Source organism: Crocodylus porosus, unplaced genomic scaffold (genome assembly GCF_001723895.1).
Source record: "Crocodylus porosus isolate Cpor-Errol unplaced genomic scaffold, CroPor_comp1, whole genome shotgun sequence".
Taxonomy (NCBI): domain Eukaryota; kingdom Metazoa; phylum Chordata; order Crocodylia; family Crocodylidae; genus Crocodylus; species Crocodylus porosus.
The window spans coordinates 1,323,992-1,351,408 of NW_017728944.1; the positions used below are offsets into that span (position 1 = coordinate 1,323,992).

The 27,417-nt window shown below is 57.5% G+C and overlaps 1 protein-coding gene across 1 annotated transcript; it reads right to left on the reverse strand.

Moving 5' to 3' along the window:
- Positions 1-1,486: 1,486 nt before the first annotated feature.
- On the reverse strand, positions 1,487-27,076 carry STAC2 (SH3 and cysteine rich domain 2). The gene is made up of 11 exons (XM_019550277.1): positions 26,957-27,076; positions 13,124-13,430; positions 11,667-11,764; positions 10,959-11,043; positions 10,507-10,619; positions 9,677-9,749; positions 9,404-9,465; positions 8,684-8,781; positions 8,186-8,237; positions 5,129-5,266; positions 1,487-4,187 (listed from the first exon to the last, which is right to left on the reverse strand). The coding sequence occupies exons 1-11, from the start codon at positions 27,044-27,046 to the stop codon at positions 4,083-4,085; spliced, it is 1,221 nt and encodes a 406-aa protein (XP_019405822.1). The 5' UTR covers positions 27,047-27,076; the 3' UTR covers positions 1,487-4,082.
- Positions 27,077-27,417: the final 341 nt, after the last annotated feature.

Here is a 27,417-nt window from a genome sequence, read left to right on the forward strand (position 1 = left end):
GGGTTGAGTGGTTTGGGACATAGGAGATGTGGGTGCAATTCCCAGCTGTTCCACAAACTCCCAGGGGAATTAGCTTCCCCAAAAACCTTTGAGGATTGAGGCCTCTGGAACTGGGCCTGCAGAAGAGAAGTTACGTGACCTGGTCAAGGTCATCCACCAAGCTAGGAGTTCTGCTACCTAGACCCTTACTCTAAGCAGAGCGTTGCACTCCCTGGCAGATGCAAAAGCTAGAACCCAGGAGTCCTGTTCCTTCTTTCCCCTGGCCTGACTCTCACCACCAAACCTCCTTGCAGCCCAGGACTGGGAACAGAAACCAGGAGCCTGACAGTGAAGGGCAGAGAGGATACAGCAACCTGGAACAGGCTGAGCCGCTTTGCAATCCATCAGTGCTCTCAATCGCTCACACAAAGCCCTCCTGATAAACAGCCTGTCCCGGCTGCCATGGAGGCTAAATGGATGACAGATGGACATGCATCCCTGTAAATTACCTTGGAAGAGGCAACAGCGCCCAAGCGCACGCCACTGGCGCAGTAAGGCCCAGCCCGCCTCACCCGGTCACGTAGGCTCACTCAGATCTGTCAGGCCCAATTGTTCCTCCAACATCACGGCTGCCTGCTTTTGTGTGCTGTCGGGCAAGCGGGGATCATGAAGGGCAGCTGCTAATTCCCCAGCAGGGACCAAAGGCCCTGTCATCCCACCCCACAGCCAGCTGTGCATACTCTGCCTGGCACTGCTGGTGTTCTGTCCTGGCCTCAGCCCCCACCTGCTGCTGCAGACCTGGTTCTCCCCCATCCTGCATCCACCCAGCTATTCAAGCAGTGGCTCACGTTTCACAGCGGGAGGTGCTGTCAGCTACACAGGGTAGCATCTGCTTAGCACTAGGCTCAGCAGCCTAAGGGAGCTGTTAGAAGACCTCTGGTCTGCTAGTCAGTGCAGGGTGGCAGAGCCAGCTTAGTCCCTGTCTCTCTTATGTTCCAGGTCATTCCAAAGAGCTGGCACGGCGGGGTAGAGTAATCAGCTGAACAAGTTATGCCAGCATAGCCTGGGAACAGGGATGGGGACACCTGGCTTCCATAGCCAAGTCTGAGAATAGGAGAAGGGGATCTAGGGCTTGCAGCCAGGACTCCTGGCTTCTATGGCCAGGCCTGAGAGAAGGGGAAAGTGGTCTCTTGCTGCTTTCAGGACCCTGGGAACCAGGACGCTTGGGTTCTACTTCCTGCTCTAGGAAAAAGCATAGGACTCCTAGGTTCTGGTCCTAGCACTTGAAACACATAAGAAACTACCCCATCCCTTCTCTCTGCCTCAGTTTGCCCCTCTGGAAATATGATGTTAGGAAAGTACATGCCCTGGTCAGAGGCCAAAGGAGGTTGAGGCCCTAGGAAGACAGCGCAAAATCCAAGAACATGAGCTCCTGCAAGGGAGACATGAGGTCCCCCTGCAGGACTGTTCTTTGCCAGCATTGGACACACAACCCAGCACAGCCATGGATGCAACATGGTAACATTTAATTTGGAACATTTCAGCCAGGCTGTCCTCTGCGGCTGGCCAGCTGGGTGAGACATGCATTCTCTATGTACAGTGACACTCCACAGTCCTAGCTACGGTGCATCCAGATTGCCTCTGGATGTTATTGCTTAGGGGAGTTGCTATCACAACCAATGTAGGGGAGAAAGCCCCTTCCAACAGGCTGCAGTAGCCGTGCACGTGTGCATGGACACACGAGTGTACATGATTCTGGGGATGTGCAGAGGGATAGGGAGTGATGAGCCAGCCCTCTTTCATCCATCCAAGGTAGGAAGCAGTATCAGATGGATGCCAGGCTTGGGGTCGGTCTGAAACAAGTGTTGTTCCCAGCAGTGGGCTTGCTAAAGACTCTGGTGTGTGGGGGTACCCTTGGTCTGACTACCTGGCTGCAGCTTTGGACTCTTAGCATATGGGGTGTAGGGTACGAGGCTGTTGGAGCCTCACTTGGAGCGCTGGTTATAGATGAGACGATGGTCCCTGCTGGTGGGATCCACAGAAATAAAACAGAAGAGGGGTTGGGGCTGGGGTTAGATGTGGCAAAGCAAACTGAGCTGGGGGTGGCATCTATGATAGTTTGGCAGTCTGGCCATGGGGCCTGCCCCCTGCCAAAACTGACAGCTGGGAACAGTGCAACTCCCCAAGCCACGAGCCTGGGAACCCTTTCCTGCAGATTTCCCTCTGTGCTGACCCAGGCTGGAGGGAAACACCCAGTGCCACAAGGAGTCAAAGACCAGCTTCTCTACTACACGTGACATCCTCCCATGCACCAGCCCTGAGCTATGCTCATAGGGACACAGAGCAAATGGGAAGTGGGGTTGGGCTCAATGTCTGCAAGAAGTGCTGTGTTAATGGGGTGGGTACTATACAGAGCAGAAAGGGGGCAGCTTGCTTAGGTATGGGAAGCACAATCACTTACCGCAGAGCAGTGGCTTTCAAACTGGGGTATGTGTACCCCCACTTTCCAGTGCTTTGCTAATGGGGACATGCCTTAATTGTAATCATGGTAATAGAGTTGCTGGTTGGTCAAGGCACAGGGAGTATAATGGCATTGCTGTACATTGACATTGGTGAATGTGCAGAACCACATTGAGGGTACGAGCAGGTAATGGGCAGGAGGCAGGGGTGCAGCCAAAGGAGTCTGGAAACCAGTGTACTGGAGCAAGTGGGACTGGATGAGGAGCCGGCAAGCAAGGGGGGAGGAGGGTACAGCTCTGACCCTCCCTGCTCAGGTAAGCAGTCTCAGGATGGAGGGTGGGGAAGGGGTTGTTTCACGCCTACTTCAGCCACTCGTCAAAGCTCCTGGGGGGGTGTTTTGGGTCAATCAGGATTGGCCTCTTTAAGCACAAAGAAAAGCCCCCTTGATTCCATGGAATTGCCCAATGTGCCCCCTCAGCAGTGGCCACCCCCACGGTACAAGCCAGTAGAAACATCGCTGATACAAACAGCCCCCCTGAGGGCAGTGATGGCAAATCGCCAGGCTGGGGGTGATGCTGGGTAAGGAGGACCAGACTGGATGGACTGACAGGTCTCCGTTTTTAGCTGTCCACATGGAGAACAGCAGCTGGCTGGAAAATGCTCATGGTTCAAGTATGGTGTGAATCCAGGCAAAGGTTCCTGAGGTCTGGAAAATTGCTCTTCTGTGGGTCATAGACAACCAGGGAACATCCTGGGAGATGGAGCCTCAACATAGGGAAAAGCCCCTACAGACCATGGAAAGCAACACACAGCCACCTGTGGGGGGGCGGGTCACACGGCTAGAGAAAAAGATGTTGCCTTGGCCCTTCCTTGGGCACAGCCAATGTCGCCTCTCCTGGTCCTGAGTGGTTTGAGGAAAAAACCCCGTGTGGTTTCCAAAATAGGCCCTGTATTGACACTAACACACTGACACCCACACAGACAGGCACACAGATGCTGCACAGGGAGATGGGCGATGCCCCCACCTGAACCTAGAGGCCAGGCCAGGAGCTATTTTGGTTTCCATGACATTACAGGCATGCGACATGGCCGGGGAGGCAGGGTCGGTTGGGTGGAGGTATGGAGGCAGGATAAGACATATTGGTGGGAGAGCAGGTGGCTCAGTATGAAGCCATTCCTCTGCCCACATTGCACTCCAGGGAGGGTCCCTGCCAGGGAAGAGACAAACATAGGATGGGGCACAGCTGGGGGACTTTCCTGATGCTCCCTCTCTGATGTTCCCATAGTGGGGGACCCTGTCCCCCACTTGCCACCAGCACCAACCCAGACAGGTGGGATCAGGCAGGTTCAGTCTGAAAAAACGTGAGGGTGGCAACAAACCTGCCCTCTCCAGACCTTGCTTCTGACCCCTGTAGGGCAAACAAGGGAGGGTGGCATCTTTTGGGCATCTGTTCTGAAATAAATCCTTTTCAGCCCAGTGCAGTGTGTCGGCAGCCACGGTGCCCTGAGCACAGGGAAGCAGTGAAGGGCAGCCTGGGAGTGCAGCTGGGTGGGGATGGGCTGGGGAGGCCACATCCCCCCGCTGGGAGGAGAAGGGTTGGACTTCTTCATTGCTCTCTGTGTCCCTCGCTCCCCAGCCCCGCTCAGATCTCTGTCAGGGCATCAGCCGGGACCAGGCCACGTTTCTTGCCGCTGGTCACCTTGATGAAGCCCTCGTTCTCCTTGCTCTTGCCCACACCAACGCAGATCTGAGAAAGGGAGAGAGAGTCAGGAATGAAGCTGGAGGGGCCCAGACCTCTGCTGAAAATGAGGCAAACTTGACACATACCAGGGCAAGGAGGGCACGGCCTGGCTGGGCAGGAATATGCCAGTGACACTGCATGAAAGCCCAGGGAAGACAATCTGCTGGTCAATGCCACACACACCTCCCAGCTGTGTCTGCCCCAGCCATCCCTGGCTTCTCTGTCCTCTTGCTCAGGCTTTGACAGCAGCTGCTTCTATCCCAGACAGAGGCATCTACGAACTCCAAGGAAAACCCCATGCTCCTGCTATCCCACCTAAACTTGCCAGGGTGAGACTGACTTATTTAGGAGCAACAATAAAGCAGGCAGGATCTAATGCCAGCAGAAAGCAGAGAAGGGGAGAGTTAATGCCACCAGATGCCAACGCCTGCCAAGGACAGTCAAGGATCAGTGTCAGATGGGAAGCCAGCAGCGTCCCAATGGTGGACTGAGGTCTGAATCATTCTTAAAACCCAGGACACACCCTTGCTGGAGTATGAACAATGCCCTGGGCTACAGACAGACCCAGGAAAGCTCAGCCACTTTACCACATGAGCAACACCAGGGGAGAGGGGATGATGAATCACTCCTGGCCATGCAATGAGATCAGCCATGGCTTGCTAGGCCCAGTCCCCACCCTGCCTTGCCCAGGTGATGTGGACTGGCTCCATGAATGCCAATAAGGCAAGAGCCCAGCTGGTGTAAACCCACTGTCTTCTGCCCTCCTCCATCCCCTAGCTTGGCCCCTCCCCCACAGCATAGACCCACTTGCCTTCTTATTACACCCTCCTTCATTGAGCCACCTGTGCTGTTCCAGGCCCCCTGCCCTACTCTGTCATCCCACTGCAGTACAACTCTCTGCTGTCCTGCCCCCTCCCCTCTGTAGCATAGATCACCCCAGTCCATACCTGGCTTTCTTTGAGGCTCATCTGTCCCTGCTCCTTGTTGCCCTGGAAGTTTCGGCAGCATTTCCAGACGCTCTCACCTGGGCGCACCCTCTGCACAAAGTTGGCTGGGAAGAAGCCCATCCTGTCTCCAATCTTGCCCTGTGATAGCAAAGGAGGGGCCATGAGCTCAAGTGTCCACCTGCCTGTCTGCTCCCAACTCCTTGTTGCATGGAGATCTCCGTGCCAGAATGGGGCTGAGGCCCATGTGGGCCATCAAAGAGCCATGAGATGGTAGCAGTGTCCTGCTGGACAGGGAACAGAGCAGGGAGCAGGAGGCTCTGCATCCTACTGCTGAGGTCAGAGAGATGAGCTTGGTACTTTGCTGAGCATGTCTTTCTCCCAGCCCAGTCCCCTACATTGTTGGGTCTTTAGCCTCAATGACGAGAACCTGACCTCTGATTCATATGCAGGTCCTAAGTCCAGCCAGGAAGGGAAGCCAGCCCTTGAGATCCAGGTCCATCCCAACCTGCCCAGTCACACCCTCACTCCCTAAAGTGCTGGTTGGCATCACTTTGCCAAGAGAAAAGGCAGCCTTTTGCCTTGGGGTCACCAACCCCTGAGAAGGGACCTTTCACAGGGAACATGGGGCTCTCAAGCTGGTGAGCAGCAGCATCCATGCCTTTAAGGATCTGCCCCAGTGCTGCTCAACCCATCCAGCAACGTGGGCCAAATAAGTGACACAGAGTTGGTCTGCAAGCCTGATCCAGTGTGGGGTCAGCATGTGGGATTGGTCCAGGTGTGCAGTCGGTCACACTGGACCAGCTGTGTGTGTTGGACCTGGCTACAATGTGACCCTGAGTGCTAGCCCAACCCTGCCTGTGGGTCTGGAAATTTGGCAGTGGGGGAGCGGTGGCAGTGTTATTTGCTGTGGCTCTGTGCTGTACTGTGGCAAATAACAGTGCTGCCACTTCTTCCCTGCTCCAGATTTCCAGACCCTTGGGAAGCCCCATTGGCTGGATGACAGCTCCATGGGCTGTAGGTTCAGCATCACTGATCTACATGTGTCTTGCACACCCTGCACTGCACTATATGCAGACCGCATCCCAGCACACAGGCAGTAGCAATCTATCAACACCCCCCTTCACAAAGTGCTTTACTGCATACATCCCATGTGCACCTGAACTTCCCCTGTGGATTTGTACATGCTGTACTACATGCCCAAAGCCCTCTGCATCCACTTGTAAGACCACCATCATATTCATGCACATACCACATAGACAGGTGCCCTGATGTGCACACCATACACATCCAACATGCATATGGGTCTCCCGTGTGTGTGTGTGTGTGTGTGTGTGTGTGTGTGTGTGTGTGTGTGTGTGTGTGTGTGGACACAGTGCACCACACCATACACATAGATCCCTCTCTATACACATACCTGGACACTAGAATTATAGTGTCACACACACACATACCACATAGTTAGTGCTCTACCCCACACACACTAGCCATAGCACTCTCCAACACATGCACATCTCTCTCTCTGTCCTCTCCTTTCCTACACCCCACTAATAAGGGATGCCTTTGCCAGGGAAGAGCTGGAAGCACACAATAAGGGATGCCTACAAAACTGATCCTGCACCCAGCAGTGCCCACATGAAGCTGGGTTACCCCTGCTAACCCTGGTAGGATTTTCACCAAGGTCCCAGAACAGGATTTATGTTCCCTAGTCCTAGCCAGCCTTCCTCTGTCCCTCAAGCAGGGGCCAGCAAAATCCGGGCAAGAGCATTTTCCTGACGCTGCCTCCTAAGCTGCCACATCACGTGGGGCACTTGTCACCACAGCAACGGGGAGGGGAAGCCAGACGTGTGTCTGGCTCATGGCTGAGGAGCTGGTTCGTCAGCAGCTGCGGGTGTGCATGTGCATGGCTGTGCGTATGTGTGGGGGGGGCAAAGTGAGCATGAGTGTACCAAGCTATGCACCCCTGGCCTGCTTCATACACAGATGAATCACTGAGAGGGGCCCAGGAGGGGCTGGGCACAGCAGGAGGCATTGGCCAGACAGGACCCAGCCCTACCAGAGCAATTGGAGATGGAGGGGGCTGCAGAAGTGAAGGCAGCTCTACTGAAGTGTGGGGGTGAGGGAAGCACAGGGTCATAGGGAGCTAGGTTCAGGTTCCTAGCTCCTGGCCCATGGTGTGTATAGGGCATGAACTTGTGCGTGTCAGGGTCTATGGTGTTTGAAGGTAGGAGTGTATGTGTGTATAGAGTAACCATGTAGGTACACAGGTGAGTATGAGTATGCAAGTGTCAGACACTGCAGCACTGGGAACAGAAGTGTTGTGTGTGCAGGTTGCCAGCCTGAGAGTGCTGGGAGCTGTGATGTTGACACAGGCACGTAAAGGGGTATGATGGGGACAGATATATATGTGGATGTGAATGCAGGGGAGAGCGTGTGCACACATCTGTGGGTGTTGGGGGCATGTGTGTGCTTGTGCAGTGGAGGAGTAGACAGGTGTTCAGGGGATGTGTATGTGTAAGGGAGAGTGTGTGCATGTGAGGGAGAGTGTGTGGTGCGTGTGTGTGTGAGAACGCAAGAGGGAGTATGTGTAGGCATGTATGGGGTGTCTGTATCTGTAAGGAAGAGTACACGTATGTGTGTATGGGGTGGGGGCGCGCGCAGGGGAGAATGTGTATGTATATACGGGGGGGTGTAAGAGAGTGTGTGTGCGCACGTGTGTGTGTGTGTGCGCGTGCACGCGCATGCATATGTGATGCTGCCGCAGCCCCTCCCTGGCATGGTGTCTATCTGCCGCAGCGCCCAGCCCACTGGCTGCAGTGACAGGTTTATGGGGCTGTTTATGTCCTTCCCAGCAGCTGCGGGTTGCTGTGGTGAATGCAGAGCCCTGCTCTCCAGCTGGGGCTGCCACAGGAGCAGGAACGTGGCCTGGCTTTGGGGTGCCACTGTGCCTAACCCTCCAAGACCTGAGAGATCTCTGGCCCCTCCCTGCCCTCATCCCTGTACCCCACCTGATGCCCCTTACCCCAGCCCCTCTCTGGAGTTCCCCCAGCCCCCACCAACCTTCCACCAGTCTTCATTGGAGTCATCGACCAGCATGATCCTGTCTCCAGGCCTGGGGGGCAGAGACAGAGAGGGAGCTTGATGTTAACATGGGGAAGGAAAACACACCATGCCAGCTCCATAGCAAGGCCTCCCCACCCCCATCTGCCCAGATGTGCCCTTCAGGGCCCAACCCCTCATGGCTGCAGGGTGGCTTGGGAGCCAAAGCTGTCCAGGAGGCAGTGGGGCTGGTCTCAACGGAAAGGGAGGGGCAGGGGAACACAACAGGAAAGCTGGGCTTAGAGAAGAAACTCGAGCTATTCCTGAGATCACGACCCCCAGGCCACCATCAGCACCTCTGATGCTCCCTGCCCACACCACTTTCCCATGGGGTTCCCACGGGGATCCTGAGCAGCCCCTGCAGCCTTCCCCCAGCCTGTCTGAGTCCCTGCTAGGGGACCTGGGGACTCCTCACTGCCCTCCACCATGTGACTGCCCCCTGGGGGGATGGGCACTTACTGCAGGGGCAGGTCATTGTGTTCTTGGGGCAGGAACTTGTAGAGAGCTACATAGGAGTACATGGGTGAGATCTCCTTCCACGACGAGCTCCAGACAGCCTGCAGGGAAGGGGCCCAGAGTCAGAGCAGCTGAGGTGGAGGCAGTGTCCCACTGTACGTGCCCCCACCCCAGCCCTACTGCCAGGAGGGAGATCCCCGAGGAACAAGCCTCTGTGCCCACTCCCTCCTCCCTCATGCTTCTGCCCCTAAGCCTTGTCACACACACACTCACACTAGTCCCTCCCTCCTGTAGAAGTGCCCCTTCTACCCAGTGCCCTGACCAGTTCACGTAGCAATCCATCAATGCCTCTTCATACACACTCATCCCAGCCAAGGGTCTGTGGCAGCTGCACCCTCTTGGCAGGGGCATGAAGCAGGGGGGCAGGTTACTGGAAGCACAGCTACCCAGAGCCAGCTGCTGGCTTGCAAGGTGGGCAGGGGGTGCGGTCCCAGCCCTAAGGGGAGGCCCTGATACAGCTGGTGGGAGTGGAAGGCACCACAGGGACACAGGCACCAGTGCGAGAGTTGAGGGCTATGGAGAGAGGGAAACCTCAGGACACAGCCCCCAAAATGGGGCAGGGATCTGCTGTAATACAATTACTAGGTGGGGGAAGTTGTCAGAGCACTTGTGGCAAGATAAGGGAAGCTGGGAAAAGTTGTGGGGATCTGGAGTACATCTCACCGGCTGCGCAGGGCTCTTCTCTTCAGAAGCTGCACCATCACTCTCTGCTGGGGCTGTGAACACTGCAAGAAACAGGTAGGGTCAGCCCAGGGAGCTCCCTTCCCTTGCTGTGCCCAGCACCCAGCACAGCCCACCTTCCCCTAGCAAGAACCATGCGGCTGCTTTCCCTGCCACGGCCAGCCTGCAGTGCTGGGGGCAAGGTCCATCCAGTAGCTGCCCCTGCCCAAGAGAGAAGGGCCCTTGTGCCCACCTTGGCTTTTGGGTCCCACTCACCACTATCGCTCTGGCTTTCCTCACTGTTCTGGAGGCCTCCGTCTGCATCCTCCGCAGCCTCATCCCTCTCATTCTAGGGAAGATGGAGATACTGGGGGTTGGCAAGATACCTGCTGGCATGGTCTAGCAGCCCCCTGCCACTCCCCAGCACCAGCTTCAAACTGCCTCTGCTATGCATCTTTCTACCCTGGCCCTTGCTCCAAGTACTACTGCTCTCTTCTGCAGAGGTCCCTGAATTCATGCCCCACCTTCCCACACACAGGGTACCACTGGATTTTTGGTCCCCTGCAAGGAACAGGGATGGGGCTGGGCCATTGTGAACTCTCCATGGATGCTGCTAGCCTCAGAATCATAGAAATAGAGAAGTGGGCTGGAAGGGACCTCCGGAGGTCATCTAGTCCAACGTTTCTCAACCCATGGTTTGTAGCCCAAAAGTGGGTCACAAGAATATATGAAAGGGTCACGAACAAACTTTTAAAAATAGATCAACAAACTTTAAGAATGGATTTTTCTTTAAAGGAGGAAACTGTAGGAAGCTGTGGCAAAGGTCCAGCCTGCAAGTTGCTGCTTGGAGCCCCCTGCCCCACACACTGGGGGGCTGGGGCCAGGGGGCAGTGGGTTGTGAGTGAGGGGCACTGAGACAGGACTGGCCAGTGATGTGTACAAGTGGGTCCTGGTACACAAAAAGTTGAGAAGCATTGATCTAGTCTAACTCCACTGGGGGACAAAGGTGGTGGTAGGGGTGAGGCCTGGGAAGGTGTACCCAGCTGTGGGACAGGGATGGGCTCTGAGCAATGAGCCCCACCCAGGTGCTGTTGGAGGGAACGTACCAGGCTCCTAGTGGGTGACTCTGAAGTGCTGCTGAAGCTAGAGCGGTTCATGTGAGCCAGCGAGGTACCATAGCGCAGCGTCTCGTAGATGGGATCCACCTTCCCACTGCGGCCTGCAGAGCCAGAGGTGGGTGGGGGGCTGTAGTCAGGGACTCTCTCTACAGCCCCAGGAAGCCTGGGCCACAGCTGCACCAGAAGCCACCCACAAGGGCAGCAACTCACTGCAGACATGGCTAGGTCCCTACCTTACTCTCCTGCTAGGGCAATATCCCCTTCCATTAGCACACCAATAACAGCCCTGAGGCTCCCCAGTGCCAGCCACCTCCCCCACCCCAGTACAGCAGCTAGGTCTGGGGCATCCTGAAATAAAAGCACCTGGAAAGGTTCTGCCAGCCCAGCCCAGAGATCCCTCCACAGTCACCACCCTGTGCCCTGGGGCAGAGATCTCTCACCTGCAGGGGGAGACTCCTTGGAGCTGCCCTGCTGTTGGTCCTGCAGCAGGAGGGGGGAGCTGAAGTTGCGGCGAAAGGAGGTGGCCTGGAGGGAAAGGTTGGGGCAGAAACCATAACAGTGATGGGGGAGGGGGACAAGCTCCTCAGCCTGTCTGTCACCCTCTGAAAGTCATAGTGTTCCCTGGGGTGGGTGTATACCCGCACTGCATAGGAAAGGAAGGATTGGGGTGCCTCAGCTGCCCCCAGGAAGCAGAGCTTGGTCATCTCCAGCCTAGACGCTCCAGGACAGCAGAGCCGGGGTTGCCTTCACCCCTAGAGCAAGGGGGAGTAGAGACTCAGTAGCCACAAGCAGCCAGGGGGGAACCGCAGAGCTAGAACTCACAGCTTTGGCCCTCAGTGCACCATCCCAACCCATCCATGCCAGGAGGGGCAGGGGCAGGGGCAGGGGCAGGGGCAGGGCTGGGCTGTCTCCAACTCTGTTCCAAGGTTGCTGGACTCAGATTGACAGGGTAAAGCTGCTGTGCAAACCTCCTGCCCACAGGTGACCATGGCAACCTAGGCCACTGGATGGGTCAGGAGTGTGCTTTGTGTGCATGCATGCACCCGTGTGTGTACTCGTGCACTGACGTGCACACAGCAGAGAGCACACGCTCACCCAGGGGTAAGGAAAGAGTGGGGGAGGGCACTACCCCTAGTGAAGGCACCTACCGTCTTGCCAGGGCATTGCTGGTGTGAGACCTCTTCCGAGCACCACAAGTGCACGCTGACCTTGCAAGTTTTACACCTCAGGCCTTGCTTCGAATTGCCTGCAACACACCGGGCAACCACAGAGGGGCATTACAGAGGGCCCAACTCTGACTGGCAGGGAGGGGCATAATATACAGGGTTCCCTTGATTTATGCAGGTTTATATGCAAATTTACTCTTATGCAATGAGCATATTTAGACTCATTAATTCATTATATGCAAGGTAAATTCACTCTTATGCAATCAGCATAGACGCCCCACCTGCCCAAGCAGGTAAGTCTGTGAGGGGAGGGGAAAGGGCCGTGGCCCCACTCACCCCAGCCCCGGCTGCTGCTGCCTGGGAGGATCTGGCACCAGCTGCCTGCAGCCACTGGGCTACACTGTGCTTCACCTGTCCCCACTCACCTCTGCTCTGGGGTTGCACTGTGCCCTGGTGCAGGCAGCTGGCTTTGGTCACTCCCAGGGCTGCCGCAGCAGGAACTGGGGTGAGTGGGGACAGGCAAAGGCCCGAGTGCAGCCCAGCAGCTACAGGCAGCTGGTGTCAGCTGCTCCTGGGGCTGTTGCAGCAGAGACTGGGGTGAGTGCTACACCCCTGCCACCCAGGGCTCTGCTTGCCCACACTCACCTCAGCCTGTGCTGGAGCAGCTGACATCAGCTGCCTGCACCAGGGTATGGTACAGCCCAGGAGCAGAGGTGAGTGGGGACAGGCAGAGCCCAAGCATGGGGGACAGGCGTAGCACGGTGGCAGCCCAGTGGCTGCAGGTAGCCGTCTCTTGCCACTCCCAGGGCTGCTGCAACCAGGGCTGGGGCAAGTGCCCCTCTGTTCCCTCTGCTTTGCTGTCTTATGCAACCCCAGGAGCAGCACCCCTCCCCTTCCCCTTCTCTAGTCCCAGCCTCATTCCCTCCCTCCCTCCCTGCCAGGGAACCTATCCCTATTTGTTACATTGTAAAGCAGTCCGCTTTATGCAAATCCGACCTATGCGCTGTTCTCCAGGAACGCAGGTATAGCACAAATTGAGGGAAACCTGTATTTCCAATAGGGCCTTGTGGTGAGAAAAGGACTTGGCTCACAAGGACCTGGAACAGGGGCACTACAGGCCAGGGGGTGAGATCAAGGCTGGAGCCACTGCAGTCTTCTAGGGGCCCTCCCGGCTCAGAAGCAGCCTCCATTGAGTAGGGAGATGGGATAAAGCCCTGGGCTGGACTGGGCAAACAGGGAGATGTAGTGCTGGGATATATGTGTGTGTTGAGGGGGAGGGTCTGGCCTAGCTAGAAGAGCCTGATGGGGCTGTGGGTTGGGAGAGCTGGGCTGTCTGAGCCCCGGCAGGGGTGGGGGGAAGTAGTAAGAAGACTCCCTGTGCCCAACCCCAGTTTGTAGCGAGGCCCCCCTGCCTCCTGCCTGGGGCCCACAGCACTCACCCACTATTTGCTGGTGGCAAAGCTCGCATGGGCAGTGCTTCTTGAAAACATACTCCTGGAAGCTGTGTGTCCGCATCGGCTTGAGGGGCACCAGGGGCCGGTGGCAGGCGCTGGGCGAGCGCTCAGCCCGGGGCGGGGTGGCTGCAGCAGGCAGCGGTGGGGGGGAGGGGGGGGGAAGGGGTGTTGGGGGGCTGAGCAGCACTTCAGAAGGGAACTTGAGCTCGCTGTTGGATCGCAGGAAGAAGTTCTCCATGCTCTTGCTGCGCAGGATGGTCTTGAGGGACAGCGAGCGCTTGAACCGTTGCAGCTGGGGAGAAGCAGAAGCCCAGAGTGGGGGCATATAGCATGAGGGGGAGCACCCTTGCCTACACCCCCCCACACACTGCAGAGGACAGAGGGGCCAGCCTGAAGTCACTGTGGGCTCCCCCTAACAGGAGTTGCCCCTGCAGCTTGCAAAGTGGCCCATTTAGCTCCCCCTCCAGCTGCACAGGTCTGTGCCCTACTCTCTAGTCTGATTCACTGGGGAGGGGCAGGGAATCACATCCCCCCCCCAACCCCCGCACCAGTACTCAGACCCAGGGATGATATCACTCCCCAGCAGCTGAAGGTTTTAGCCTTGCCCTTCCTCTCTAGTCACCTGTCCCCACCTTTTATGGCTGCAGCCTGCTAGGAGATCCTATGTGGCATTGGTAACCACTGGTGAATGCAGAGCTCCAGGGACCTGGAGGTGGGGGTGTCTGGGAGACATTATGGTGGGTCCAAAAATAGGCCACAGACCCCATCCCCATTGCTGAGCAGACCCTGTCTGTAGTAGCAGGCAGCAGTAAGATGGGCAGGCATCAGGCTTGTCCCAGTGGGGAGAGGCGCCCCAATGCCACTTCTCTGTCCATGCCTGCCTGGTCTTGTCAGCTGGAGACCGAATGTGCTCTGAATTGGGGGTGGGGTGCAGTGCATGTGAATCCCAGGATTCCTTTGGGTCAGGGGTGAGGGAAAAGCTGGGTAGATGCCCTTGTCTCGCCCTCACGCACAAATAAGCAGGAGGCTGGAAGTGCACCATGTCTCCCCCCAGCCTCCACCAGCTGACAGTTTAATCCAGCTTTCAGCAAGGTTTTGTTTCATCTATGAATCCCCTTCTCTCTCCCTGCAAAGCCAGAGGGAGGGTGGATGGATGAGGGAGGCAAGGGGATGTAGGGAAAGGGCCCAGGGACAAATCTTCATGCTCTGACCCTGCAGAGACACCAGCACCTCCCTGCACTGTGTGTGTTATTGCCCTCCCCACCTCCACGGGGCAGCTGGGTAGAGCACCTGAACTTCCAGGAGAGCTGTGGTGCCACTTAGGGCAGGTCTGCCACCATAGAGATGCCATCAGTAGCTCCACCCCCACCCCTTAGCTCCTCCCCCCACCCCATGGTTACACCCCTCCTCTTTCATTAGCTCCTCCCCTTTACATGCCCTCTGGGGCAAAACTGTTTTGAGACCTAGCCAAGGATACTAGCAAAAGCACTGAGAGCTCTGCCCCCACCATATAGCCCCACCCCCTCCTCATAGCCACACCCATTTTTCCAGCCACCCCTCCCTCCCCCGCACCCTCCAGCCACTCCGGGGGTTGTTCCCCTGTCCCCCTCCTTGTAGTGACATAGGCCCATCCCAGCACATCTGCCCAACATGGGGTAGCAAGCCCGGCTCCTACAGAAGACACAGGGCTGCATGTAGCAGGCAGGCCCCAGCCCATCCCCCTCGGCCACACTGCAGCCAGCCAGGCTTGTAAAATGGGAGAGATGCCAACAACAAGGCAGTTAGCCATGGATTGGGCTTCTCAGTGCGGAGAGCGCCCAGGGCCATTGGCATCAGATCAGAGGAGTCAGGGAGGCCCTTAGTTTGGAGCTCTGGGCCGGGAAGCCTGGTGGGGGGTGGGGGCGGTTCAGATGCTCCAGCCCCTTCTCCTCTATCTCTAGACAGCTCTTGCTAAACCTCTGCACCAACTGCACTCCCAAGCCCTGTAGGGTTTGTGCTTTACAGGAACGGTCACATGAGAGCTGCCAATCACCCATGATACCAAGCACTGTGGGGCAATGGGCAGCCCAGGCTTGGGATGGCCTTGGGGGCCTGGACTTCTGAGTTCTGACCTCCTGAAAGCCAAGGTCAGGACTATTGTTGGTCCAGGCAGCAACATGCTGTGGGTACATGGGCATGCACATTTGTGCTTTGGTGCCTCCAAAGGGTTAACCAGCCCTGCCAGGGCCCCCCCTGGGCTTTGGGATGCCTGGGGGATCCCAGTCCCCAACCATGTCCCAACCCCTGGGGGAATATGGCTGGAGACAGCAGGCCTCCTGCATGGGATCTCAGGCTGGGGCAATCGACTATGCCAGGGAAATCATGGTGCAGAGGGAGCCTCTGGTTAAGGTGTGACAGAGTCTGTAGAACAGGAAGCAGCCAAGGGGTAAAGCAGGCACAGAGATGTTGTGCTGACCTGCCACAGCCATGAGCTCTGGGCTCCAGGCCAGACTCCCTGGGCTAGGACATGCCCACCCCATCTCACTGAATTGCAGCTGGGGCAGAGGCAGGTGGGTGTCTTCCCTCCAGCGCCACGCTGGGGGCCGTGCTGCCTGGTCACAGCAATGCATAGTGCAGCAGGACTTCCGGGTTCTCTGCCTAACTCCACTGGGGGGGGTGTGTGAAGCAAATCTCTTCTCTCAGCTTTGGGCCTCAGTTTCCCCAGTCACAAGGGAAGAGGAGGAGCACTGGAAAATGCCCTGAAGTAGAACCATGGTGCCGTGCCCCACACCATACCCCCTGCCTTGGTCTGGCTCCTGGTGGTAGGCAGGCATGCAGGGGGCACAGAGTCTTGAGGATGCTGGCCTGTCTGGGGGGCCCCATCCTGTCCAAGTGTGAGCAGATGAAACAGTAAGGCCACTCTCTGCATTAGTGTCTGCAGTGTCCTGGGGAGTGAGCAGCCCCGAGCAGGTGGGACTCACGTGCACAGATTATGCTGGCATGCGAGTGTGTGCAGCACCTGTGTACTTGCACGCGGGACTGTGCATATACAGCAGGGCAGGGGGGAGGGGCAGGCTTACTCCGCCAGCACAAAGCCCAGCCGCACGCTCCCCGCTCCCGGCTAAGAGGTTTCAGCTCCAATTCACTCGAAGCTGCCTGCTGCACTGGGACTGCTGGAGCAGAAGGAACATGGTGCTCAGCATCCCACAGTGTGTGGTGGGGGAGGCACTCACAAATGGAAGGAGCAGTTTCTACCTTACCCACCCCCACCCACCACCTCTGCCTGCCAACCCAACCCAACCTGTGCCCCTGCCTCCATCCAAATAGCTCAGAGCTCCAGGGAGGGTCTGGATTCAAATGGGATGACTGCCCAGCCCAGATTCCCCTGCACTGGGACCCAGTGAAAGTCATGCACAGGGGCTAGGAACCCCAGCCTGCTCCAGACCCAGGGGGTCCTGGACAAGCTGGGGTGTCTCCTCTGAAGCAGCTACCCTCAGAGAGCTCTGCAGTTCGGTTGGGAAAGGGGGTGAGGCCAAGCTGGTCTGAGCTTCCAGGTATACCTGAGCTGGGGGGGCTAACCCCCTGCAGGACGCAGCAGGGCTCTGGAGTTCCCACTGGAGGGGCTGTTCTGAGGACCCAGCCCAGGTGGGCGCGGGGTGTTGGGGAAGGTCTGTCTCAGACAGCTGGACCCAGCCCCTCCACCCCCCTGCCTTGTTCAAGACAGGGCTGTCCCTCCAGGTGTCCTCCTGCTTCTCTGTTGCAGCCTTTCAGGTACTTGAAGACTGCTATCCTGTCACCTCTTAGTCACATTTTTTTCAAGCTTAACATTTTTGTGTCTCACCATCCCTTTATCTGGCTTGCCTTCCAAGCCCATTATCCCTTTTGTTGCCTTCCTCTGGACCCTCTCTAACTTCTCCATGTCCCTTTTAAATGTGGGGCCCAGAACTGCACCCAGCACTCTAGATGAGGCATAACTAGTGCTGAGTAGGCTGGCTGTATCACCTCCTGGGTCTTACACTTAATGCCACTGTTGTTGCAGCCCAAAACCTTTTTTTTTTTTTTGCAGCTGCAAAGGGTAGGGGCACCTTAGCTTTAACAACAAAGGCAGATCTTTCTCTTTCCCTCCCCTGCAACATTCTGCCCATGCCCCTCACTGCAGTTCTCCAGCGTCACCCGGCTTCCCCCACCCCCAGTAGAGAAGAGCAGCAGTGGGGCAGGCAGGCAGCCCATGTGCCATGTGATGCTTGCCCGCAGTCCCTAGGTCACGGTACTCAGACTGATTTAGTCCCAATCCATTGGGACATGGTGCGGTGGGGGTTGGGGAGGGCCCTGGCACTGGCAGCAGCAGGCAGCATTTCTGGCAGGATGCTCAGAGGCTCTCAGGCTGGGATAATGTCCTGGCACTTGGCAGGCATCCCAGCCTATCCTCTCTGCTCCTCAGGGAAGGGGAGGTGATTAGTCAAGCATGCAGGGGACTTTATTAGAAATCTTAATCAGATGCAGCAGGAAAAGCTGGTTCCCAGGCTTGGGAGGGGAGCAATGAGACAGTGTGGACAGAAACCCCAACCCAGAGGCTCCTTGCTACCCTAGCCCTGGGCCCCCACACCCAGCTCTGCCCAAGCTGTTCAGTCCCAATCCCCAGCTCAGAAGTCCACAGGCACTGGGGTCGGGGTACAAGAAGGCCCAAGCCAGACATTCTGGGGGGGTAGATTTGGTTGTGGTGAGACCTGGAACCACGCCAAAGCAATTGTGAGACCAAGTACCTATGACTTTGCCTTCTCTAGCTCAGGTTCCCCTTGTGCCTCCAGTCTAGGGACCTGCACACTGGATGTTTATGATGATCAGAGCCATGGACTAGACCCTGAGCTGGTATAGCCTGCCCAGTGGCGAGGGGTTCACTCTTCCCCAGCTGCATGCACCAAAGCTTCAGAAACTCCAGGCCATTCGCAGCAGAGAGCACTTGGATTCTAGAGAGCACCTGGATCCCAGATCTCCCTGCACGGGCCTAGATCCCATATTCCCCCACCCCAACCCCACATGGCCTGATTCCTTAACACCAGCCCATGCACAGCCCTGGATCTCATCCCTACTTACTTTGGGTCTCAGCAGCCCCCATCTGCCCTTCAACACCAAAGCGCAGCATAGATCCCACAGCTCCTTCCCCCATAGCCTGTTATTTTCTTTGGGAGAAGAGGGCCCTGATGGATAGAAATTGCCCAGCCTGATGGAGGGTAAAAAATGATGATGTAGCAAAAGTCATCCCCCAGCCCCCCATACATACATTGTGGGCTGGACTTGAAGTGCACCAGCAAAGAAAGCCAACAGCAGCAGGTCAGGCAGAAGAGGAGCTGTACAGGAGGGGGGAGCCCAGGTGCGTGTGTGTGCGCATGCGTGTGCATGCGTGTGTGTGTGTGTGTGTGTGTGTTCTGACTGCTACTCTGCACTGTGCTCAGTGAGCGACTCCAGGCAGCTTTCAGCCTTCACTTTCATTAACAGCCAACGTCCACCTGCTCCCTCCCTATGGCTCAGTCCTCACCCATAGCCTTCCCCCCTCCAGTGCAAGACACTGGCTGTACTTGTCTCACCCCCGCCATACCTTGTACTGGGCTGGGGCTGGGCGAACTCCCCCCTTGTTCATTCCCACCTGGACCTAAGGAGTGGGGTGGGGGGGGATCCATGCTGGGTTATTAGCAGGGGCCTCTGGTGGGCTGCCTCACTCAGGGGAGGGTGTCTGTGCACTTCCAAGGGGACAGGGTGGCAGGCATGTAGCTGTCCCCACTGTGTGTGCATGGTTGTATTCCCCTGATCACTCATGGGCTCATGCTCTCATCGCAGGAAGTCTCATTTAGGTCATGATTCCTGGCTCATCCCATTGACACACTCCTGAGGACAGCCAGGCCACCCAGAGAGCGTCAGTGTGGGGTCACACTACACTCACTGCTGGCCAAAATACACCTCCTCTTCCCCATCCATGGAGGGGTCACACTGGAGCGTGGGGCTGGATCCCTCCCTGAGGTCCCCCAGGGGCATGTGCTGCTACGTTGCATGGAGATTTAGGGCAACACATAACAAGAGCGATGCTGATTCCTCTTGCCCGGGTGCCTGAGAACAGCTTGCTGAGCTGGCTGCCAGCTGCCTCCTGAGGATGCCTGAGCAACCCCTCTCCTCCCCCACCCAGGCCAGGCCAGGAGGGGCAGCACCTAGGACTGAGAGCACTCGTGCTCAGCCCACTCCCCCTGTACTTCTCCCCCCAAGATGCTTCTAAAAGCATCTTGCTCTTCCCTGACATGCAGCCCCACCCTGAGGTCTATTTTTAACCTGCCCTAGATGCTTCTTACTTAGCAAGGCGAGGCAGGGAGGGACACGGCTGGATCACGGGGACAAGGTGCTAACAGGCACAAGCTACTCTCTGTGGTCCTATCTGTAGACAGTCCCCAGGTGTAAAACCTCCTCATGGATGTAGATTTTCCTCCCCTCGGCTGGTGGAGGGCGATGGGAAAGACCCCCTTCCCCAAGCCACTGCAGGACCAGCCTGGTATCACCCCACCACTCCCTCTCCAGGGTACTCTCAGCCTAGATCCATGGTTGCCAATGGGGGACAGGGGCCAGGGGCCAGCAAGGGCTGGGAAGCAGGAGCAGGGGATTATCATTGCTGGGGGTAGCCAGCAGGGGGAGACGTGGTCACATGCCCAAAACCCATCTGCCGTAGGGTACCAGGGTGTTTAATGGGATTCAGGATGGTCTCTGGGGGCTGTGCGGGCAGAGATGTGGGTCGGTGACAAGAAGTGCTCAGTACCTGGACTGGAGGAGGAGAGGAAGCAGAGGGGGCAATAAGCAGAGGGGACAATGAGGTGGGGCAGATGGGGCTGGGATGTCATGCTGTCAAGGGGCAGTTAGGAGCCCCAGGGCCTGAGGCAGGCACTGGGGAACAGGCTGGAGGAGGCAGCCTAGCCAAGTCTTGTCCCCATGTCTTCCCTGGAGGGCTCTGCCTCAGCAGGGCTGTAGGGGCAGAAGTGTGGGGATTGCAGTGCTGAAACAGACCAGCCAGCCTGCTCCCCGCCAGTCTGTGGTGCCCAGCACACCTGAGCCGCCCCCTCCCCCCCATCTCCACGTGGGAGCCAAAGCATCCACCAGGCCCCTCATGGCTGTAGCACCAGCAGCATAGGAAAGAAGCAAGCATCATCCTGGCACCCTGGGCTCACCTGGGGGGCCAAGGGGGACCCTTTCTTTCCTCCTCTGCCTGGTGGTCAAGCCCATGCAAACCCCAGACATGACCAGCCCCAGCTCAATCTTCCTCTCTTTAGTATCTAGGGGCCCTTGGGTTTGTGGGGGACTGGAAGACCTTGATTTGGAAGCAGTTTAAGTTGAGAAGTGCCCTGAAGAGGAGCAGGTGGCACCATGGAGCCCTGAGGGCAATGTCCCTCCCTTCCCCACACGCCAACTTGGGCTGCTTCTGTGCCACAAAGGCCTAAAGGATCCCAGGCTGGGTGCATGCAACCTGCCCATGATGGCACTGCACGACCAGCTACAATGTAACAGCAGGGCAGGGATGGGGAGGTCCCTGGGAGCACCCGCTTGTGGAGAAGAGTCTGATCATGGAACAGCAGCAGTGTAGCTCAGGGAACGGTCTTGGCCCTGGCTCAGGGGGTGGTCAGTTCATATCCAGAGCTGGCAGGATAACCCCCGAGGTTCTGCTGCTCCCTTGATTCTGTTGTGCCTCTGGCACTGAGGGGCTTTGCACAGGCCCCTGAGAGCAGCACACAGCTCCAGGTGGGCTCTCGCACCTGGATCAAGGCTTCGCGATATCCAGACCCAAAGCCAAGCTCCATGTCCAGCATGGACAAGACCCACCCCCCAGTCCAGGTTCTAGGACTGGGTCAAAACCCAGAGCTGAACCCCAGATTTGTGGATCAGGCTTGTGGTCTCACACTCTGCTCCCCAAGCCTGGAGCCCGTTTATTCCCAAGAGAGCAACTCAGCACCTGGTGAGCTGGGCTACCCGCTCTGTGGTGGGGGAGGAATGCCTCACACCCACAGCAGAGAGCAGTTCATTGGGATATCACCAACACAGAGCACTTGGCTTAACATGGGGCAGGGAGCAGCCACAGGCTAGCACAAGGAGGGTTAACAAGCCCTGCTGCCCAGGGTACCCTCACCCCCACAAGGGCCCAATGGCTGTCAGCAGGGGGTAGAGGGGACCAGGTCCCTGGATTTCAGTGGGGATAAAGAATGCATGGGAGGCAGGGGGAGGTGGAAAAAAAAGCCACAGTTGTGTTCAGTTCCTGAGCTGTGCTGTGCTGTGCTTCCCCCTATCCATTCCCCCACTGGCTCTGAGCCTCCCTGCCCCTGCCAGCCTGTCCGAGCCATGAGGCCCTTTATCTGGGTCAGAGCTGGTGCCAGAAACTTTCCAATTCTTCCCCAGGGAAGGCACTATGAAATCCACCATGCCAACCAGTGCAGTGTCCCTGCCTGGCAACACCCCCCCCCCCATCACGTGTATGAAGCAGTGGGGAGATGTCACGACCTCCACGTTGCCCCTAGGTCTAGCTTGCCCTGCCCTTGATTCCCCTGTGTTTATCTGTGGCTGGAAACAGACATTGCCTTTGTGCCTCCATAACCATTTTTATGGTGGCACACAGTGAAAGCAAATAGATGCTCGTGCCCTTTGTCGAGCCTAAATGTCTTTCTTTGCAGCCATGGTAAAAGGGCAGTAATAATTCATGCTGCTGTTTTGCAACGGACATCAGTTGGTTTTATGGTGCGAAAGTGCGAATTGCCCAAAGCTGTCCACACTCTCCAGCTGCCCTGGGCAGCTGCTCCCAAGGATCAAAGGGCTCAGTCCTGCATGCCCCAGAAATTCCTATACAGGATCAGGCCCCTCAAGCCCTGGGAACACCTGCCTGGCTTTCTCTGCTTACAGAGGTGCATCCTGGAAATCTCCTGGGTGCATTTTAGTAAGTGAGGAGAGATGCTGGGGGTTTGCATTGATAGAGGTACACCTTGGACACTCCTAGAGACATGTCTCCTCAAGCAGGGAATAGGGCGCCTGTTGTCCTGCATGAACAACAGGCAAAGTGTGTTTTGCGCAGTGAACTGGACACACCCCAGCACAGCTGCTCTGCTTCACTGGGCGCCATCTATTCCTACCCTGCTCCCCCAACCCCTCCCTGTTCCCTGCCCCATAGAGAAAAGCACAAAAATGAATTTGCTAGTATCACCCTCCACACACAGGGTCAAAATACAGCTGCCCCTTTCCCATAAGGCTCTGTAGCCAGACCTGTGCCCAGCCACAGCAAGTGGCACTAGCATCAACTACCATTGCAGGTTATCCGGCATGAGCAGGAAGCTGTTGTAGCCCAAGCCTGCCCCTGTGGGAAGCCAGAGCACACAGTGACTTTGCCCAGGGCTCCTGGTGCTGTACAGAACTGGACCCTGTTGCCTTCCTCCTGCCCCAGACCTGGAGATAAGCTTTGGCTCACTACAGCCCACCCGCCTGCCCCAATCTCCCCTCCAACTGCTATGAAACCTCCAGCCCAGGAAGCAGTTCTGGCTCCTGAGCAGGAGCAAGGTACTGGGTTGGGTTCCCCAACTTCTTCCCAGAGCTTGGCCTGTCCCCTGCCCCTGGAAAGCCCCATTTCCTACCTCCCACCAGCACAGTCACTCACACCAGCCATCAGGGAGTTGAAATGCACTGAAAGTCCAAACTGCAGCCATTCATGTCCACTTTGTGTCAGGGCAAGCACCCGTCTGAGGCTTACAGCCTGTGTGAGTTTCCCTGCCACACCATCAGGTCATGCCAAGTACGAAAGAAGCTGTCCCACATGCCTGCATTCAGGGGCTGCATCAGGGTGGAGGGGAGCAGGGGGCAGGGATTGGGGTGTCAGGGCTCTGGTCTGATCTGTGAGCTGAGGGAAGGTAGCAGTACAGTTTCTGATGCAGATTTGATCACACTCACCCTGTGAGTTGTACCAGCTCCTGCCCCTGTCCCCCTAGCATGGTCCCAGCTCTCTGTGATAACCCACTCTCCCCTGTCCCTTCTGCAGCAGTTTCAGAAGCCTCCCCCAGAAACAGCTGCAGTGCCAGCCCCTCTGGAGGAACCCAGCTGGATGCCTGGGGAGGGGAAGGTCTCCCACAGGGAAAACCAAGTAGGGCAGGGATTATGGGAGTCACCAGCTGCCATGTGAGCTGATGAGGCATAGAGGAGGGGGAAGGTGAATTCTTCCCAGCGTGGTGGGGGCCCAGTCAGCCCTGGATGCTGAGGCCAGCATCCTGTGGTCGTAGCGGACCTGTGCAGCCCAGCTGGGAGCAGTGTCAATGCTGAGCTGAGTGTTTTGGGTCCCTCCAGCAGCTGGTCCCCCTGCTGCTCTCAGCTCCTGGACCCCTAGCTGCTGTGTTGTCTGTACTGTAGCTGGACAGGGTGGAGAGGCAGCTGGTGCAACCTGCACTGCCCTGTCCCAGCTGGGGGCCGTAAAGCCAGAAGAACCTCCAGCCCCTGGGTACCAGCTTTGTAGATGCCCATTGACTCAGCCAGGTCCCCCTGGAGGGTTACCCAGCTCAAAGCCCAGAGAAGCCCTGAGCACAAAGGAGGTGGGGGGGGGGGGGTTACAACTCATTGGGGGTCTCAGCCCCCCCTTAATCAGAATGCCCCCTCCTACTGCCCATCTTTTACTGTACCTCAGACTCTTAAAGCCCTGGCCTTGACCCTCTCCTTTGGACAGATGCTGCCCCAGATACATCTATGTATCAATGCTAGTCTTAGCTATGATCCCCATTAGGCCACTCCACCCCATTAACCATCTCCAGCCTGGCTTGGGTTGGGTTGGGAGGCAAGACCTATGTAGCACCCCTACCTTTGCAACTCTGGGGGAGCTGCCTCTCCAAATAACACTGTGCTGCAGGAGTTAGATGCACTGGGGTGTAGCCCCAAAGGCCCCTGGTGCACTAGGTAAGGGAGGCCTGGCCTTGAGGGTGCCAGCTCTGTGCCACTCTGATGCCCACGTGCCCTGCTCCCCGGCTGGTTTTCGAAAGGCTCTAATTTAGAACACAGCAAACATGGAAATTAGAGCTGATTGGAGGTGTGAGGGGGCTGGGAGAGATCCTGACAGCCCCACCCCCACCCCTCCCCGTCATAATGCCAGCACAGCTTGGCACAGACACGGAGGGGGTGGAGGGTGGGACCTACAGCCTGGCGGGAAGAACTGCAGCCAGGGAACAAGAGCTGAGGGGCTGGAGCCTGCGGAGGGGTAGAACCCACAGCGAGGAGAGGGCAGGTGGTTTCTGCCAGGGGGTGGGCAGAGGAGGCTCAGCTGAGCTCGCCAGCCAGGCCCCTGAGGCTCAGGGCAAGGATCAGGTGTGGAGATCACTGGGTGAGCAAAGGGAGAAGGGAATGCCCTGGGGTGGGGGAAATCAGCCTGGGAAAGGATGGGGCAGGCTGGGGGTGGAGAGGGCAGACCATCCAGCCTCCCTCAACCCATTGCACAGTCCCTGAGGGTGTGAGGGACACACTGGAGCCCACGAGGGCCATCCAGCCCCCAGGCTGGGGATGAGCAGAGAGTGGGGGTTTGAACACCATCATGGAGGTTCTCAGTCCGTGCCCTTCCCATCTTTTTAACTGGGATTGGCCCTGGTGGGATGGACAGGGTAGAGGGGGGCAGTTTCCCTGCTCTGGGAAAGCAGAGGTATCAGGCAGCTCTAGGGGGGAAGAAGGGAAGGGATCACATCTCCCCAGCTCCCTTAGATTTAATCCCATTCAGGGAAGGCCCAGATTCACTTCATGCCTTCTCCTTACATGCCTTCCTAGCCCTACACATGCCCCATGGGCTCCAACCCTAAGCCTGTCCCTCTTTCAGTGCCCTGGGCCCCCAAAGGCACCATCCCAGAGCCACAATCTTGTGGTTCCCTTTACTACACTGTGAGGCCTTCACCGAGGTGAGAGCCCTGTTGAGTTGAGACCTACCCAGACACTTATGGAGAGACAGCCCCTGCCCCAGAGCAGCTCTGGTCCACAGACAACACAGCTGAAGGGCAGGAGGGGAAATCTAGGCACGGTGGGATGAAGTGACCTGCCCAAGGCCACCAAGCAAGTCAGTGGCAGAGCCCAGCCCAGAACCCAGGTCTCCTCTTCCAGGGCAGTAAACACACTTTCCATGAGAAGGGCGAGTTGAGCCCTTTCCGCTTTCAGTGAGAACGTCTAAGTACGGGTCTTCCCAGCATGTGCACAGGGATCACCCGAAGCCAATGCCTGAGACCCCCCCACCAGGACCATCTAGCCTTCCCATCCATTGCCTGTGATATCAGACCTCTTTCCCGCTCCCAGCTCTAGAGCCCCTTGTGCTGTGATGACATGAGTGCACTAAAGCCCAATCTCTACCCCACCCTGTATCACAGCCTGGGCTGCAGAAAGGAATGAATACACTCTCCAGCGACCACCGGAGGCAGTCCAGCAGCTCGTGGGAGCCCTGGCAGAAGACCCATGATCTGGGCCCCATTTACATGGGGACCAGTGGCTCCAGATTGAAACCAGCTGGAGAGCAAAGCCCATTCCCACCATTCTTTTATCTGGGATAGAGGGGAGGGGGTGGGCTGATCCTGTCCACCCACACCTCTTCTCCCTGACCAAGCCTGCTACAGCTCAGATGGAGACCCCTGTGGCCAACTTGCCTTCACGCCACTCCAGGGCTATATAGGGGAAACTGCTGAAATCAGGGGATGCTGGCCACAGTAGAAACGGGGACCCCCAGAGGGAGCTGGGCCCTGACCTGGGGGAAGAGGTTTTATGCATCAAGTCTTCTCCTTTGTGCTCTGTGCCCTGCTCAGAGCCTCAGCTCCTGGGCTTCTTGGAGGCTACGAAGCCCTCAGAAGTGTAAACCTTACATTTACTCTGGATGCGTTTGTGTGCGCGTGCCCACTCTAAGCTGGGTCCCAAGTGCAAAAAGGTGCTGGCGCCTCTTTGCTTTGCCTGCTAAAAATGCACACATTATGCCAATGAAGTCTGCAATTAAGTGTGTGCGCGAACAAGTCACATTGCTGCAGACACACAGATGCACGCACCCAGAGCAGAACTGCCCCTGCCCGTCTCACCCACTGCTCGCATGTGCTAATCAAACCAGAGCTCACCCAGAGCGGCCCCCCATGGATAGCAGATTCTTTCCTATAAGAAACCTCCTCCCCTTACACACACACACACACACACACACACCTTCTCCAGGGCAGAATGAGAAACACCAGTGAAGTCCCAGCTGCTGATTTATTTTTAAATCCGATTTGTCTTTGTGAACTGCTGAGGTCAGGAGGGGACCCAAGCTGCAAACTCCCCAGCTGCATGGATGGGCTATTTTGCAGAAGGGCTGATATTTGGAGCATACCTCCAGCACAGATGCACACACACACACATGCACACACAGGAACACGCACACACATGCACACAGACAACACACCCGAGGATGAGTTGAAGGCATTTAGTTACCTATTTCCAGCATGTGCTGGAGGGCAAGGGGGGGCCAGCCCCCGACACCTGTCTCTGGGGCATTATTTATAGCCGAGATGGAGGGCAGGGAGCCGGGCTCCTTGCAAGGGGAGGGGCTGGGTGACACCTGGGCTACCTCCGCTCCATCCAAAGGCTGGGCTCGTGCCTCGCCGGGAGAGATGCCATGTCCGGCAGGCGCGGAGGAAGGAGCGATCCTGCCCGAAACTGGCTGGTTCCAGCTGATGTCAGCAACAAAACGAAACGCGCGGGCAGAGGGGGTTCAGCGGCGCCGCTGCCCAGCCCCGCTCCCCACCGCACGGCCCGCAGGCTCCCAGCGCGGGGAGCAGCCGGATGCGGCCGCGGGCGCGCACTTACCTTGCTCTCCTGGAGGGCGTCGAGGGCGGCCGGGGACGCCTGCACGGCCGTGCCCTGGGGCTCGTTCTCCTTCTCGCTCAGCTCCGTCATGGTGCGGGCGCCGCTGGGGCAGGGCTGGGGCTGGGGCTGGGGCTGGGACAAGGGGGAGGGGGAGACCCCCCTCCCCGCCGCGCCGGGGCCGAGGTGCCCGCTCCTGCCCCGCAGCCCGAGCCCAGCCGCGGCGCCCGCCGCCAGCCGCTGCCACTTGCAGATCAAACTTCGGGATCTTCCTTCCCTGCCTCCCAAAGGCGCCCCGGCAGCGGGGGACGGATCCAGCCCAGCAGCCCCTGCCCGGGTCCCTGCAGAGCCGCTGGGAGCCGTGCGGGCGCCCCACGCTTCGCCCAAGTTTGATTTAGGAGGAGGACAGCCGGCCCCCCGCGGCTGCTGCTGCCTTTTTTTTTTTTTTTTTTGCTATGCTAATA